Source organism: Anabrus simplex, chromosome 4, assembly GCF_040414725.1.
Source record: "Anabrus simplex isolate iqAnaSimp1 chromosome 4, ASM4041472v1, whole genome shotgun sequence".
Classification (NCBI taxonomy): Eukaryota; Metazoa; Arthropoda; class Insecta; order Orthoptera; family Tettigoniidae; genus Anabrus; species Anabrus simplex.
Genome location: NC_090268.1, coordinates 231,793,105 through 231,810,555, shown reverse-complemented (window position 1 = coordinate 231,810,555; position 17,451 = coordinate 231,793,105). Strand labels below are relative to the sequence as shown.

The window sequence follows — 17,451 nt, the reverse complement described above, 5'->3', positions numbered from 1 at the left end:
GGTCGGAACTACGAACAAGCCACAACATGCATTCAATTCTCACTTCATCCAGGTACTCACGTACACAAACGGCAACGTGTTCGCAAGCCTTATCATGCATCAAGATAAAGCTCTCGCAGAAGACAGGTGCAAAAGACACCACGTGATCCACTAAAATCTTCGATGTATTGGTAGGCTGTCAGACTTCCATTCTCGACGAACACAAGCTCAGTGGGCATATCAGTGGTAATCCTAGCCCAGACCATTACAGAGCCCCTAGTGAACGGTGTCCTTACAGACAAAGTACACGGCGACTAACATTCCCCGGACCTTCTCCATACTCTTTCCAATCTATCCTGTGCCCTCTAAAACAGAATCTGGATTCATCTGTAAACAGCACTGAGTTCCACTGCTCCACAGTCCAGTTTGGATGGGCGTCGGCAAATTGCATCCAAGAGGCACGGTGCTCACATGTAAGCAGAGGTCTTGTGGCAGGCCTCTTGGACTATACATCCGCTTCATGCAACATCCTCCTTACAGTCCTTTCGTACTTGCTACAAACGATTTCTGGCCTCCACAGCTGTTGCATGTCGATTACAAAGAACTTGCATTGCAAGAAAGCAATCATTGCGCCCAGTAGTGCTTCTCCTACAACCAGAACCAGACCTCCTGGTGTAATATTGTCCTCTCTGTACCTTTTAACAGTTATGTACATGTTAGAACAAGACATGCCTATAATGTCTGCTACATTGCGTATTCTGTGCCAACCCTCCACTAATGCCATGGCCCTTGCTGCATTTCAGGTGAAAGATCCATTATGAACTGACTTACAAGAGAGACCAAATGTTGTAGACAAGCTGTAATGTCCACAAAAATACACAGCACGAGAATTCAAAACAATAAACCCTAAGACAGCTGTTTGTGGTCATTCTTGTCCAAAGGCAGGAAAAGGGAATATTGGTGTTGTGATTGTCACAACCAATAGTCTTTCAAATGGGCTAATTAAATTATGTAATATCAATATACGGTATGTCATTTTTACCAGGTTCCAAATGAACCAACATTAAACTTTGTCTGAAATACAGCGAAACCTCGTTAGTGCGTTCCTCATTAACACATTTTCCCGCTTAGCACGTCGTAAATTCGAAGTCCCGATTCTCATCGTATTAAATCTATATAACAATATATATTGCGTCACGAACATTCGCTACTATCACTTAGTACGATCACATTTTTCTTAGCCCTGAAAATGTTATTTGTCACCCTTGTGAAACAAACGTGATTTCCAACTTGGGTAAGATCCATCACCATAGTTGCGTGTCACAGAGCCTTCAATTCCTGAACTTCACAGGATAAGTTGCACATTCAGGGAGCATGCTGTTAGCCTCAAGAATGTTCAACATTGCTTGCCAGTTAGCAGCAAGATAGCTGAATAACACAGTGAGTCTATTTGTGTTTGTATTTCACATTCCTTTCAGTACGTAGAAATGTATTTTGTGTTGAATGGTACAGTGAAGTGTAGCGAATATTTGTCGTGTGATACAGTAGCCTGTATCTGGATTAGGAATGTAATCATGTGAAACTGACTAGCGTGGTGCATATTTGTCTGGTGATATGGATATGGAAAACGTGAAATTCCTTTCTAGTGGAGACAACATTAAAATCTTTCAGAAAGTGGACTAGCATCCGCATATTTAAGTGCTCAGAGGTCGCAAACGTTGAACTCACACTTTCGAGTTTCGACTCGATCCATTCGACTTTATCGAAGTTTTCAAAATGGCAGCCAAAGTTATTCTGTTGCAGGCACATTGCCGAGTATAACCTTCAATTCATTGTCGAAGAGTGTGACCAGAAAATAATGTTTTATAATCCACTGCTTCGAAATAAAAGTCTTCTACAAACATTTCTTTTAGAAGGAGTGTGATCTGCAATAATACTTGGATATTTTTATTGGCCCCCGTGCATATGTTTTCATGTTTGTTGTTTTTTACACCATTCAGTGCACTTGTTATTTTATAAGCCCCAGCAGAAAAGGTTTTCATATTTGTTCTCTAATGTTTTTCACACCTTTTAATACTTTCCTCTCATCTTGAGAAATGGTAGATATAGTTTTCGTTGTGCCCCCCGGATACACGACGTAAAATGCCTTCATGTCGGAAAAAATCATATCTAGTGTTTCCATATTCCTGTTGGATAGTTTTTATTCGTATATTCAGCAGTACGTTTTCTCGCTTAACACGTTCATTTTTGTTGTGCCCTGCAAAAACGTCTTAACGAGGTTTTACTGTACATAGTTTGTATTCTAAAGTTTAGTGGCATTATATTCCATTGCTGGTTTATTCTGACTTGAGACCTTCACAAATATGAAACAATAATTTCAAAGGCTCCCATTGCTCTAGTACCCTGTTTATTGAATCAGCGAGAGATGAACAATTCATGCTGACATGTTTCAAGATTTTGTGGCTACTGAGCTCAGGTCCACTCATTTTCTGATTATCTTCAATTTTTTTCTTTTCTCTTGGAGCTTCTTTCAAGAAAATTTATGTTACAATGTCTCCACTTGCTTGCAATGTTTTAGTAGCTTTCTAGGCAGCTAAATGAAGGAGGTGGCAGATACAGCCTCATATAACCACTGAAGGATTCTGCTGTTTCAAAAATGCTGACACTCCCTTAAATTTACCTACCATTGTATTTGCATCGTCACAACCAAATGATGAACAGTTTTCCCATTTATCCATCTTCATCTTAATTTCTTTATCCAACACCTGTAATATTCCTTCCCATCAAACCAAGCAGTAGAGTAACAATCTGTTTTTTCTCACAATAAGTAAATACCAATGGATACAATTTGCAGTCATTTTTGTTATTACTACCATCAGTAGACAATAAGTAAAAGTGCATGTTGAAGACTGTTGGCTATTTCAGATACACTACCCGATCAAAAGTATGCAGACACCTGCCTCAAACTGAAGACAGAGTTTGCTGGTAACATACTTTCTAACAGACGGCATTAATATGATGTTGGTCAACCTTTTGTCTTTATCCCAGCCCTGACACTGTTAGGGATACTTTCTGCTATGTATAGGAACGTTTCAATGGGAATGCCATCCCATTCTTCCCGAAGAGCCGTAGCTAGATAAGGTGGTGTTCAACAGTGGGCTCTGAAACGCAGTTGTCATTCTAACTAACTACGCAGGTCTTCTATTAAGTCTAATTCAGGACTCTTGAGAAGGCCAGTCCACTTACTAAACAACTGGCTTACAGAGCCCACTTTATGACTCTGAGCATTATTATGATGGTATAGACATTGGTCAACAATGAAATGATTTCCTACAGTACTCAGCACAAAATAATTCAAAATGTGCAGATATCCTTCTGCGTTTACAGTGCCATGCAGCCCTAAACTAGGCTGAATCCGTGCCATGAGAAACATCCCTTTATCATAATGCCACCTCCTCCAAATTCCACTGTTGGTATTAAACATTCAGGTAGATAAGGTTCCACGGACATTCTTCCCATCAGATTGCCACAATTTATAACGTGATTCACCACTCCACATTACCTGTTTCCACTGTTCCTGTGTCGTCGCTCTTTACACCATACTAGGTTGTGGGTTTTATCAAAAGGGGAAATATTTGGTTTATGGGTAGCTTCTCAACCATCATCCTCATTAGTCGTTGTGCTCATTACTGAGCGTCGTGACCTCATAACTCCATCATTTCCGTGTTGCAACCTTGACAAGATGTCTCCATCCCGAGCGGTTTTCACATTTCGTTAATATGATCTAAAGTGGTAGCCCAGTGATCATCTTTGCCTGATCTATCCATCTGCTTGCTGTTCTTCCTCGTGGTCTACTGCTTTCAATTTTGCCTTGTAAAATTACCTTTTCCAAGTTCTCTCCGTCTCGTCTTAGAATGTGGCCAAGGAACTGGAGGTAACGCTCACTCACACGGGAAGATAGGCGTTTCTTGATGCAGAGTTCATCCAGAATGGAAACATTAGTTCTTTCTGTCCAGGGTACATGTAGCATTCTCTGCCAACACCACATCTCAAAGGCATCAATGCGTTTTTTGTCTTTAGCATTCACGGTCCAGGTCTCACAGCCGTACAAAAAGACGGAAAACACTAGTGATTCTACCAAGCGCATCTTCGTGGCTTTTGATATTGCCCGGTTCTGCCAGATCTTAGTAAGTTTAACCATTGCAGCACGACCTAAGACAATACGTCTTTTTACCTCTTTATTACAGCTTTCCGTGTCATTGATGACAGACCCCAAGTATACAAATTCCTTAACTATATCCAGGTCCTTTAGGCATCCATAAAACCCAATTATTTTTCATTCCTGATACATAGTCATGGTGATTCTTTCTACAGATAATTAACAATTTTGTCACACCACCCTCTTTAATAATGATCTGGTTGGTCCCTGCATGTGGTCAACCAGATCGTGGTTATTATGTTTCCACTTTACAATCACATCACTCTCAGTTGATTAGGGTACATTCGTAATATTAGAAATGTCCCTTACAGATTTCTTGTTTATTAAAGTCACCAAGTTCCCCTTGACCTACCCATGTTGCTGCTCCGCAGTCGCACTGAAACACCCTGCATCATTTTATACCAGTACGATGCATCATTTGTTGTTGTTTACTAGTGTAAAGGATACTTTTGATCGGATAGTGTACTGTTGACTCAGACATGCTTCACACTATTGCAGTTGTCTTGGCTCTGCCACTTCAATACTTTTTAGCAAATTCATAGTCAGAAAAAATGGCCCTGAATAATAGTCTCGCATGGTCTGCTGTAGATAGGGGAAGGTTGTGTTCAACCAAGAAACATGTGAAATAACATTCATCCCGTATAACACTATTATCGTCACTTTTTGTAGTAAAAAATTGTGAGAGCGTCTTGCATCACCCTTTGATGTGCCCGTATTCATGTTTTGTTTTTTAACCAATTCATATGGCATCAGCAGTCATCACGTCCTCCATGTTTAACTGAAAAACCACATTTGCATTCTTCACAAAACATGTGGTTCGGTGAAAGTTTATATAGTCCTCAGCACTGAAACCCTTCTGTATACTGCTTTCGGTATTGTTGATTTGCTGCAAATCGCTTCTGGCCATCGTCACTTGGCTCTTTATTGATTTTACACTTAAACATCTTATTTTACAAAGAAATAGACTTTCACTACATGACATCATTATCACTTTGCAACACTGTTTTTTGTAAGAACAGCAGGCAGTTCATTAAAAAAGAAAGGAAATAGAACAAGAATAGAAGAACAATGCGTTCAGCAAAGATGTAAAAAAAAAAAAAAAAAAAATGTTGCCATCACATAATTTTTTCCCCACAAACTATCTCTTAATAGCGAGTCTCCTACGCAACGTATGTTATGAAACTTAAGCTTTTAATATTTGTGGGGGAAATGGAATTTAAAATCAGCACTTCGAATTATACTCCTAAGCCACGACACAGACAGCTACAGTGCCATATCGATATGACGGAATTTATTTTTTAACAGTATATTTCCTATTAAGAGAGCACACAATTTCTTTACAGAGATATGAACATTAATGAAAATTTACACATATAGCCGTTTTGCCTGAACATATTTAATAACAAAAATATGTTAACATATAAACTATATCTGGCACGAAAATTAACAAGTAGGCCTACATACGTGACACGTACTTCATTAATCCGAACTTGAAGAAGACTCAATTTCCTGCTGGAGGTCACAGCTGCACCACACTATAATATCATATCAAATCATCTCTGTCCACTAGGACACTATTCAATTTCTGTTGATGAACTCTAACACTCTAACTCTATTTTCTTTAGTAGCATGTCAAGGAAGAATGTTTTTAAATCTGGGAGTTCAGGATCAGAATTAATAGCTGATAACATTTTGTCATTTATAGGGGATTCATAACTTTTTTTTAATACATGTATTTTCCGCCGGATAGCAGGACAAACAGATTCGTCACACCCATCATCCACACTTCTTACACGCATTCTCTTTTAAGCCAGCGTAGTAACATGAGTGGTGGTGGATAATTCTTTTTGTGTACAGTAAACACTGAAAACAGGCACAACGGTGAATAATGTTAATTTTGCAATACTAATACCGTCAGGATACATTTCAATAAACTTAACACAACAGCCTTCTCTCCAATTTTTCTCTAATGTTTTACATCATCAGCTGGAATCGTTCTGTGTAGCCAATGAAGAAAATTTAATCAAGGTTGTGCGTGCATGTTACCCCACAGGCCAGCTGTTACAGCAAGTAAGTAGGGAATTTCCGTGAGCAGATATCTGATGTTTAAGATATTGACCAGAAGCTTAGGACAATGATATTATTTACAATCAATAAAACACTTTTACATTTCACACTATATACTTCATACTTCCAGAAACAGCTAACTTAGTGTTTTAAAATGTAGAAATGGACAAAGTACTATGCGGGTGGATGAAGAAGGAAAAGTCACGGTGGTTTTGTTTACACTTACTTTATTCTCTGGTTGGAAAGATTAGCTGACTGCATTTCTGGGGTGACACTGTTCCCTTTGAAATTTCAACCAGTACCACTGCATCGTTACGTCCGCAAAGCAAAATGTCGCACAATTCTTATAAATATATATTAGGGTTGTCTCTTACAAGTTATGGTACATAACTTCACAGCTGAACATGATAAAGTGAGCTAGTAGGTCTATAGTGAAGTTTTAAACCAATGAAATCGTAAAATCCATAACAAGCAGTACCACTTCCACAGTGCAGTAGTACCTGTGAGAAATCCAAAGTAGCTGGCATCTCTGCAGACAGCAAGCAAGAAATAAGAATTATTTATTCAAGAGCAAGGGTCTTTCAATAACATACAAGATGACGAACCTCCAAATTCCGAATCAGAGAAGAAAAACTGCCTTAACTGGAATTGGATAAAACACAGGAAGAAACATCATACAAAGAAGAAGAAAAGAATGCAATATCAAAAATACAACTCACCTGAAGAACTGGGCATGAAACAGTTTACTCCCACTTGCCTTTTCCTCAAACATATAAAGAACTTTTGCAACATGCATTGGAGTTGCAGGATCATTAGGTTCAATCATAACACAGTCTCCAACAGTATATTCATCCCCATCAATCAGACAAGATCTGAAAGGAAAAATAACACTAACAAGGTTTCTGTCACATGGATAAAAACTGGTGTATTCAGTCTCAATTTGTGTGTCAACACTGAATCTGAACTGAAAATTACATTTAAATCAAAATTTCATTGGACATATAACACTGGACAATCACAAACCCGTCTTAAATATTTTAATGCATGAATAATTGCATTTCTTTCTCTTTAAACCATATTTATTCACATAATGGACATCACCTTTCAACTTAGAATATAGGGACTATTGGGGGGCGGGGAGATGTCCCTGCTTCATGGTAGCATTTCATTTTCAACAAAAATTGTACAGTGGAACCTCAATCGATCGCTCCCGAAATATTAGTTTTTTGTGTATTTATTGTTCATAATTTTCAGTCCCAAAAACATATCCAATACAATATGGGTTAAAAAATGTAATTCATCAATCTTCAACGTATCGTTTTCTCTGGATCTATCACTCATCAATTTTTGTCTCGACGAATTCTATATCCCAAATGACAGTCATATCAATAAACACGCTCACCTGTTCCGCCTCGCTCCCGGGATATCTGATGTAATTTAGAGGCGCACTGTGACATAATCCGAGCTGCACCATGTTGAATCACTAACTACTATGACATCGTCCGAGCCGCGCCATGTTGCACGATTAACCTCTGTGACAGAGTCAAGCCGCGCCACATTGCATGGTTAACCACTCTGACATCGTCCAAGCCGCTTCTTTTACTTTTACCAGAGTTTCAAGCTCCAGTATTCCTAGGCAAGTGAGGTTTGGGATATAGCCTAAGTTCTTATAGCACCGTACTTCACTTCAATTGCTGAGCACAGTTATTACTGACTAGTCAGATTGTGTGGATTTTTGAGTAGTTAAAAATGATGCGACCTTCTAAGCAAGTCAGAACCTTAGAAGAAAGACTTCAAATTATTGGAGAAAAATCCTTCTGAAAAGAAGATCGACACTGCTAAATGACAGGGTTTAATACCACCAACATTAAATTTCATTGCGAGTAACAAACACGAAATAGTGAGCAAACAGAAAAACCTGGAATGCCCACAGAGAAAAGAAAGACTCAGAAAGAATTTACATACAGCGAGCTGTAAGTTGTACTCTTTACCTGGTATCAACAAGCTGCTGTGGATGGCCTCAAAGTCGTGGAAAGAATAAACATCCCATAGGGATCTTTTCAGATGGTAATCAATATCTATATCATCTGATAGCTAACCAGGCATCAATTTTTGGTAAAGAGACAAAGTCTCTCTTAGTGCACTGGCACTGCCGATGGCTCCAAGTAGCCTACGCAGTGGCCTCTACGGTATGCACTATCCAGCGTGTTGGTAGGTGAGCTAGGTACCAACTGATGAGCCCAACCTAGCACACGAGGGTGAAACACTGGCAACCAGGAATGAGTTAGCTGGAAAATTTATAATGTCCAATAACGGACCATTTATATTGATATTATAAATTTACTCATTCGGGACAAATATTTCAGAATCCCTATGGGAATCAACATCTATATCAGACATAATATAATCAAGATGATGGCAATATTGAAGACTAAAACGTTTTAAAAATCATTAGCATTTACAGATGTAAACAGTATTAAGTGTGTTAATTTATGTCACAAATAATGTTAAGTACACATGAACATTAATTTAATTAGTCATTTTTTGAGATAAGAAACAATGATGAAATTCTTATATTGAAATAGGCAAGTTTTAAAAAACCCAAATGTTGTAAAAACATGTTTATTGCCCTTGTTTGTTGAAAGAATTACAGTATGATATTTTCCAGAAATGTCTTCTCTCTATTTCTCAAAACATGTTACATACCTCTTACCATTATTTACTCCCAAGTCCCTCATTTGTAATTGGCTAGTTTTGCATATGTGGTGTTCTAATGAGTGTGCCATCTGGTATTAGCTGTACAGGAACATGTTGTACAAAATGACCCGGTGTTTCTATTTGTTATGTGAAGGTGTGTTTTGTTTTTTCACCAGTTGAGAGTACAACTTTCTGACTTTTTTCCTGCTCTGTGGTTTCCAATGTTCTCTGTATCTTCAATAACCCGAAGCTTTCCTTTACCCTTGAACGGGTGATTACAAGAACTTCTAACCATACTTAATATCTGATATACACTTCACTTCTAACGTGCCACTGATGCCACACGGACAAGTTCGGACAGCACCATAGCATAAGGGAATCCATTGTTAACCCTAGAACTGCTGCAGGTTTTTCTGTCAAATGCTGCAGTTATTTTTCCCAAAATACACCATGAAAATAAAATCATGCCTGTAATCACATATTAATCCTAATAAATCCATATTATATACCAATAGAAAGCCAAAAGACTGATCTAAATGAAGATAATACAAATAACAAAAATATTACCACGATTTATAACTATAATAAAATGCAATTAAAAATTTTTTTAGACAAAGGAAACTGTTGAAATATTTTGCTGAAATAAAGGAATTTGTGATAAATAATTTATTTCTGAAACATGATATTCTGAAACGAACAAGTATTTTCTTACGTATTCCTCCACAGTTATCCACTTTTCATTTCGTTTGCAAAATAAAACTCAAACTTTCATCGAAACGAATTTTGAGTTCTTTACACGAATTTCGAACCTACGGCTTATCATAGTTTTCTTAGGTCAATTTCTTCTTTCCTGTGTTGTGATCAAATTCCTTATAACAATCTGCAAAAATATCAACAGTTCACATTTATCCCTTCGCTGGTTTCTTCAAGTTGATGTACTGCCAATAATAACATAACCTGCACCGACTTGAACATCATTCCGGTCATCGGAAATTCCCATTACTTCCGAGGCACCTTGTACTTCGCTGTCACTTTCACTATTTTCAGGAATAATTTTCTTGTCGGAATTAAAACAATAACCACTGCCACCATCAGTATTGTCACTAAGATCTTCAAAAATCGAGTGCATGATTTCAGAATCGTCAACAAAGCGGGCTGCCATCTTGATTCTAAGAACATGTGAAAGTACTTTCACTTCTACAGTTAAATAAACTTGTCCAGACCGATGTTTGTGTCTCAAAGACTTTCAATATTGAAGATAAAAGTATAAGTATTCGGCTGGTATATTATTGCCATCTAGTGACCAATTATAAACCTACGGCGGAAGAACGACACCGTCTCTCAGAAAGACGATCACACTTGACGGAACAGTGCACCGTCTTCCAGAAAGACGGTCCGCAGTTCTAGGGTTAAGTGAAGCAGTACCAACCTTATTTCAAATACTATGCAGACCAACGTTTTCCTTCACTAAATTCCAGAAAAAAATGTGTGCAGAATATTTGCGTATGTACGGTTTTAAAACTTTCATGAAAAAATTAAAAGATTTACAATTTTTAGAAGACCCACTCACAATTTACAGATGACAAGAGAGACAATGAATGCTTTTCTAAGTCAAGAGGAAAATATCCTGATATCAAGTCCTTCCCTTCAAAGCTTACTGTTACAATGTTGAGTATAGAACTGCTGCACTATTAGGAATGTTGGCATCACATTTAAAACGAAGTGAAATATGGTTACAGAGGAAAAGAAAAAATTCTCTCCCCAAACAGCTCAAAGAGTAGAATGGACTGCCGAGAGAAAATTTAACTGAAAATCTCTCCAGCATTGCGTTTTGTTTTTCTACAAAATATTGCTAAGAGGGGAGGGGGTAGGGGGGAGGATCCAACACATTTAACAAGAGTGAGACATCTTTGCACATTTTAAAAAAAGATTTAGGTAATGAGCTGCTGAAGTACAACTTATATACTCAAATAATTATGGTAAAGAAATTCCCTTTTATGAAAACATTTGAAGACAGAAAAAATTAGAAACCAATGTTAAGAAAAGACCAACATACCGATAGTACTTTGATTTCTCCTCTTCCTTCAAGAGGGTATTAGTCCATTTAACTTCACGTTTGTTTGAAAGATCCTTGACTTTTGGACATTTCTCTGTGATTTCATTTTCTCTCAAGGGTTGATCATTTTCTTCATCTTCCATTTCAGAATCATCAGCATTCTGAATAGCAAGATTAGGACACCTATAACAGACATACATATATGATTAAGCCTCCACTGAAGTGTATGTAAATACATTGGAACCAAGCTATTTACCAGCATATACTATATACAATAAATTTATTGATTTATGGGAGGGAAAACAAAATTATAATACAAGACAAAAAAGACCTACGAAAGAATCTACTTTACATCGCACTGACAAAAATAGGTCTTATGGCAATGATAGGATAGGAAAGGGGAAAATGGGAAACCATTTAAAGGTGGATGCCCGGCCGTAACAAGCGTGTTTTCGGACAGAGTCCTTTAAATCCCAATAGGCACAACAGCATAAATACCAACGTTTAAAAGAAAATAAGTAGCAGTCAAATGAATAAAGATATAAATGTAATTTATTTTTATTTTTGTTCCTAAATGATTAATGAATATACAGGTGTATTCATCCTAATTTTGAACATCCACATTTCACTCCTGGTGGTATTCCAGAACGCACCCCGTCCTGCACAGTGGTAGATCGCATTGCTTACATTTGAATGTTGTTTGTTGCCTCTCGAAGGAGCTGCCCTATTTTTCATTCGTAAACACAAATCATACACTTTGGCATGACCAAGTATCTTCACAAGAGAATTAAATAATTTAGGGGATGGACAGCCGATGGGTAAACTTCATTTCCTGTCCGTACATTTGCGGGACTTGAAGTTCCCGATCAGCTGTTGCACCAAGTTGCGCTGGAAGTTCAGCTGTCTTTTTCCATGAGCTGTGAGAGCTGGTCGGTTACTCATATTATAAAAAATGAAACTGTTCATAACACACACATTGATCACAAAATGAAAAATAAATTTCCACCATTTTTTAGACGATCTCCCAACTCCGTAGTATTCTCTTTTCTGATCACTGATGTCCACGCCATGTGTAATTTATGACAGCACGAGGACAAGCAATTTCTATTTCTTCATTGCCTTTACCGGTTAGTCATTTCACTGTACCATCATTCACAGAATCTGAATTTGTTGACAGCATAAATTTTTGCATAAAAACAGTACGTTTATCTTGCTGGACTGTTGCTGTTACACCCTCATTTTGCATTTTCCTACATTCTCCCCACTTGAGTTTCAGCTGCGCAGGTTTCCTCAGGCCAACCTTTTCCATTTACCCTCGTCATCACACAACTATAGGTGTTACGGGTTAGCAATAATTTCATCAGTTTTGCAGAACTGAAAAAGTTGTCAAAGTAAATGTAATGCCACTTTCTCCAGCATGAATCTGTCAGGTGTAAAACCACCTGCTCTCCTAATAATAAATGCTGGTCCCGTGTTTCTTTTTTCCCCTTGTAAATCTCACATTTCAGTAGGTAGCCATTTCCACTGTCAGCAATACCCCATTTGGTGGGTTTCTCTGGGAGGTACTGTTTCAAGATAAATCTTCCCTTGAAACCTATCATAGCTTCATCTACTGCGAGTTCCCGACCAGGTGTGTACAAAATTCTGAATTTTTCGGTAAGTTGCAGAGCGGGTCTTGCTTTGTACAGAATATCAGTGGTGTTGGCCTGTTTACATGGCTTTTGAAAGCCACAGCAAGTACAAGACGCGCTCCTAGCGATCACCACTGAATACTGGATACGAATACTGTTAAATTAGCCTCTCAACTGCGGCAAACACGCGAGCCTAGTTGCCAGAATGGTCAGCTATGTGCAGTGTTTTCGAGTGCGTTGAATGCGCAAGCATGCCCCGACTGAATTCAAGCTCCTCGTGTCTGCCTCGACGAAGCAGCAGAGCACACAGTCTGCATGTCTTCATCATTTGACAGATGCAAAGTTTTTATCGCATAAAGTGGTACTTTGTGGAAGATAATTAGGTTTTGTGGCTGTTATAATATAGTATACGACATTAAATAAACAATTTATCCGGGCTTAATGGTCAGCGTACTGGCCTTCGGTTCAGAGGGTCCCAGCAGAGGTAGTCGGATTTTTGAAGGGCGGAAAAAAGTCCATTCGACACTCCATGTCGTACGATGTCGGCATGTAAAAGATCTCTGGTGACACATTTGGTGTTTACCCGACAAAATTCATTAAATCTTAGCCATAGACGCCCGAGAGAGTTTCGGTTTACTCGGTCTGCCATCTAGTGGGGGCCTAGAGTAAAACGGAACGTCGAAATTGACGAGCAGACAGCCAGATGGCGTCAAATTGAAATGTCTGCACACGGTAGCTGAGGCCATACGATTATTATTATTATTATTATTATTATTATTATTTATCGCTTCTGATTAATTCTTCTGGCTCAGGGACTGGGTGTATGTGTCCATTCCAACACCCTCCTCTTCATGTTCAGACAACATACCACACTACCAACCACCACAGAAACATGCAATAGTGATTACACCCTTCCATATAGGATTGGCGTCAGGAAGGGCATCCTGCCGTAAAACAGGGCCAAATCCCCATGTACGAAGCGGTAGGAAAAGAAGAAAGATTAAATAAACAATTTATATTATGCAGTCATATTCGTTGATCATTCGTTTTAGATGTTGTTAGCCCAGCTAACGTGGCAAACATAGACCCGCCGCACCTGACTAACTCCCAAATGCAAGCTGAGACCCATGTGACCCACACTGCACAGCCACTTGCTGGGTGATAGATTTTGTAACTGTAGCAGTAATATCATATGGGGGAGACAAGTGGCACCAGAAGTGACAGAACACACCTCAACTAACAGTCAGTGAAATATTATTGTTGATAAATTTTACGGGCTTAGAAAATTGTAGGCCATTAGATTTTTGTTTTATTTCGACGATATCGGGGCGTTCAATGCCTAGTCTTTCAACCCCCCTCCACCTTCAGGACTTTTTTCCCCCCTTCATTCCTTGAGTGATCTTTTGTTTAAATTTTCTTCACATTTCAATAGCAGGGTGTCTACTGAGTTCCATTTTCAAAATTCCAGTATATTTCCAGTATATTCAGTATAACTATCAGCAACATTCCAGTACCTAAGGCTATGAATTTTTTTTAAAAAGTCCTCTAGGAAGAATTACACCCTTGATGATTTCAGGTTTGTAATTTTTTGCCAACAAATGCATATTTTATCTGTAGTAAATTCAGTTAGCCTTGATTTTTTAAATACAAACAATTTTTTAATTTTTTTTTTTTCAGGGCCTCCCTACTCCCCTCACAACCCTCCACCTCCACCCACTGATTTTAGATCTCTTTAATTAGAAAATGTATACAACTATTGCTTTGAAAAAAAAAAAAAAATTACAGTCTCAATGAATACAGAATTATCTGTAAGACTATTAAAACAATTAAAGACAAAAAGTTGACAAATTGCCCGTTTTAAATACCGTATTTACGCGAATAATCCCCGCACATTTAAAAAAAAAAAATTCGAGGCACGATATTGGGGTGCGGGTTTTATTCGCGTCAAGGTTGCCAACACACTCCTGGCTCACCTAGTTTTCGATGCTGATCGTACAGTTATGCTCTGTGCAAACATAGATGGAAGAATACTGTCCCCATGTCATATTTAAACAGAAAACAATTTAGACTTTTAATTCTAAACTGACTTTACATATTTTTTTTAAATAGTACAGTATTTTACGAGTAATTTAAATTCAAAATTTCTCCACGTCACGATAGAAAGCATCTTCCAGAACGTGCAGGGGTAGCTTTCCACATTTTCACTCACTTCGGTGTGTCTATAGTGTGTTTCACAGTTGAAAATAGAGTGAAATCGAATTCTTTTGTATTCAGCGTTTTAAGGAAAGCCACAATATCACGTAGCAGGCAGTACGCAGAAAAGCAGAATCTGCAAAAACTGGTGAGGGTTGGCATTTCTGAATTACAAGATGGCTGTTAATTCGAAATCACATAATTGGAAGTCCGATTTCTGTATTACAAAGACTTCAAATTAACGAGGTTTTACTGTATCGCAAAACTAACATCAGATTTTGCCAGTGTGTCTATTTCAAGTGTTTACATTGCACGAAAAGAATTATCCACTATCGCTCGTGTTACTGTCCAGTAAAAAGAGACCACGTGTGAGAAGTGTTCTAGGACCGGGTTCACCAATGTCGGTAACTTTTGCTGTTATCTTAGATTTTCAAAACTCGGATATGACATTATTTCGGATAACGCTCACTTCCGTATTCACCACAGAACTTATTATCTCGGTTTCCCAAAACCAAGTTTTTGTTTCAATCTCAGTTTGAACCACATTTTTTCATACTGACGTACAGGAAACCACGACCGACTGGATCCCTCGCTGAGCCAGCTAGAGCGACGCATCAAATGAAATAAATGACTACGTGCTGCCGCCACTACCGCCGAATTGTAAACAAGTTTTTGATTCCAAGACTTTGGAGTTGTCTTGTTGATTCCATCCGGGGTTTGCAAATAATTTGCATAAATTATGTCCGTTATTGAGCAGACACGGAGAAAGAAGTCTAATATGACTTTCCAAGAGAGTGAATTGTTATTGAACTTGGTGGCAGAAAGGTTTGCTTGTTTTCTTTTTCTTTTTTTTTGTTTTTTTTTTTACATCGCACCGACACAGACAGGTCTTATGGCATTGTTGCATTTTTGGCTGCAGGGATCACTTTTTTCAAAACACTGACAGCTAATAAATACTCTACCAGCTGCAGATACTGCATCATACACCAGACGCTCCGCAATCAAGCTACTTTCATGAAGATTCTCTACTAGGCATTCTTTGTTTATTGAAAAAAACCTCTTTCTACAGTAGCGTTGCCGTGAAACAAAACGAGCACTTTTTGTGTGAAGTGGATCAGTTCTTTTGAAACATTGTGTTGAAAATAGGCATTGCTAAGAAAATCGTCCAATCGATCGGTTTTGGGATCAAACTACTTGAGATGCCCTTTGATGAGAAATCTAAGTAGTCTCGTTTTGCAATATCAGCTTCCATACGAGATAATTGTTTTGTCTCAACAAGAACTTCTAATGCAGCAGTTACCCTGCAGATCCCAATAGACGAATTGGTCATAATTGCAGGATTGAAGTAGCTGGCCCCTCCAACAAACTTGAAAGGAAGGGACTTTTGACAACTATCTTCATACAAATATCAACAAGAAGTTTTCTGCAGTCTCCGATACAGACAGTTTTTCAGTCCATGAAAGCTCCGTTAACGGCTGGCTTTACTGACCTTCATTGTGACAATATGGGATATAACTACAGTATAACCGTTATTTAAAATTTTTACAGGGACATGATTTTTTTAACCTTAAACGGGGGTTTACCTTAAATTGAGGTTTCAGTAGAAAGCACACCTTTTCCAGAGATCTTTGCCTGTATTAGCATAAACTGTACCATCATACATTTACACAGTGACAGCAATATAACAAGGAGATATCTACTCTACACACTGTACTGTAGTTACAGTTCGTCCTTCATTTTGACAGATTTTTGTCGGTGAATGTAAAACAGCTTTGGTTTAAGGTTGTTCTTATAACATTATACACATTTTCCTTAAAAGTCGGGAAAGATACCAAAATCGCACAAAAACACATAAAAATCGGTATGAAACAGCAATCTGTTTAAACACTTTTACGGATGTTTTCCAAGCAGTGACTTACTCATTAGGAAGTATTTTGTAATTCCAATAGTCTGAACATTCATATTCAGTTTAATTCTTAAAAACTGTAATAGCATCACTCCACAGGCTTGTGGCAAACATTTCCATTTTCTTCATTCAAACAGGGTCACCTAACCTAGGTTTACTGCACACATATTATGAAAACACATTTCCCTGGGAACAGCCTTTCTGAAATTTTTTTCTCTCTGATTAGTGTTATATACAGGATGGTTGCCCAATTGTACTTCCTCTTAAAACGATAATCACCACCACCACCATCTGAAATTTAACAAGATGTGAAAGTAGGCTATATAACCTAACCTCTGAAATTAGTTATGCACACTGCTGTATCTTGAAAAGGAGAAGTATCACATTCTTATTTTATTTCAGTACATAATATTAAAAGCAATTGTTTACTTCATCCTTTATTTTTAAGGAGTTAACAACTGCTGTCATTGGACTTATTGTAAAAACATGTTATCCCGATGTTTGTATACACCAGTCGGAGTTATGAAGAGACCTCAGGCTCACTCAAGATCGACTTGCTTGTGCATAGTAAGGAATCGATGCTGAAAATGATCGATCACATTCAATATAAACGCTGGAGTAGTGTATGAATATTGATAACGGATAAAAACTAACACGCCCGAATTTGCCCGTAATAACGGATGAATCAGTAAAAGAGTTCTCA

At 38.0% G+C, this 17,451-nt stretch overlaps 1 protein-coding gene across 1 annotated transcript in view; it reads right to left on the bottom strand.

The window, feature by feature from the left end:
- LOC136871815 (DNA (cytosine-5)-methyltransferase 1) overlaps positions 1-17,451 on the bottom strand; it is a 211,873-nt gene that overhangs the window by 105,116 nt on the left and 89,306 nt on the right. The window contains exons 11-12 of the mRNA XM_067145426.2: positions 11,019-11,201; positions 6,985-7,137 (exon numbers count right to left, since the gene is read on the bottom strand). Of these exons, the coding sequence (XP_067001527.2) occupies positions 6,985-7,137; positions 11,019-11,201 (336 nt within the window). The remainder of the gene's footprint in view (positions 1-6,984; positions 7,138-11,018; positions 11,202-17,451) is intronic.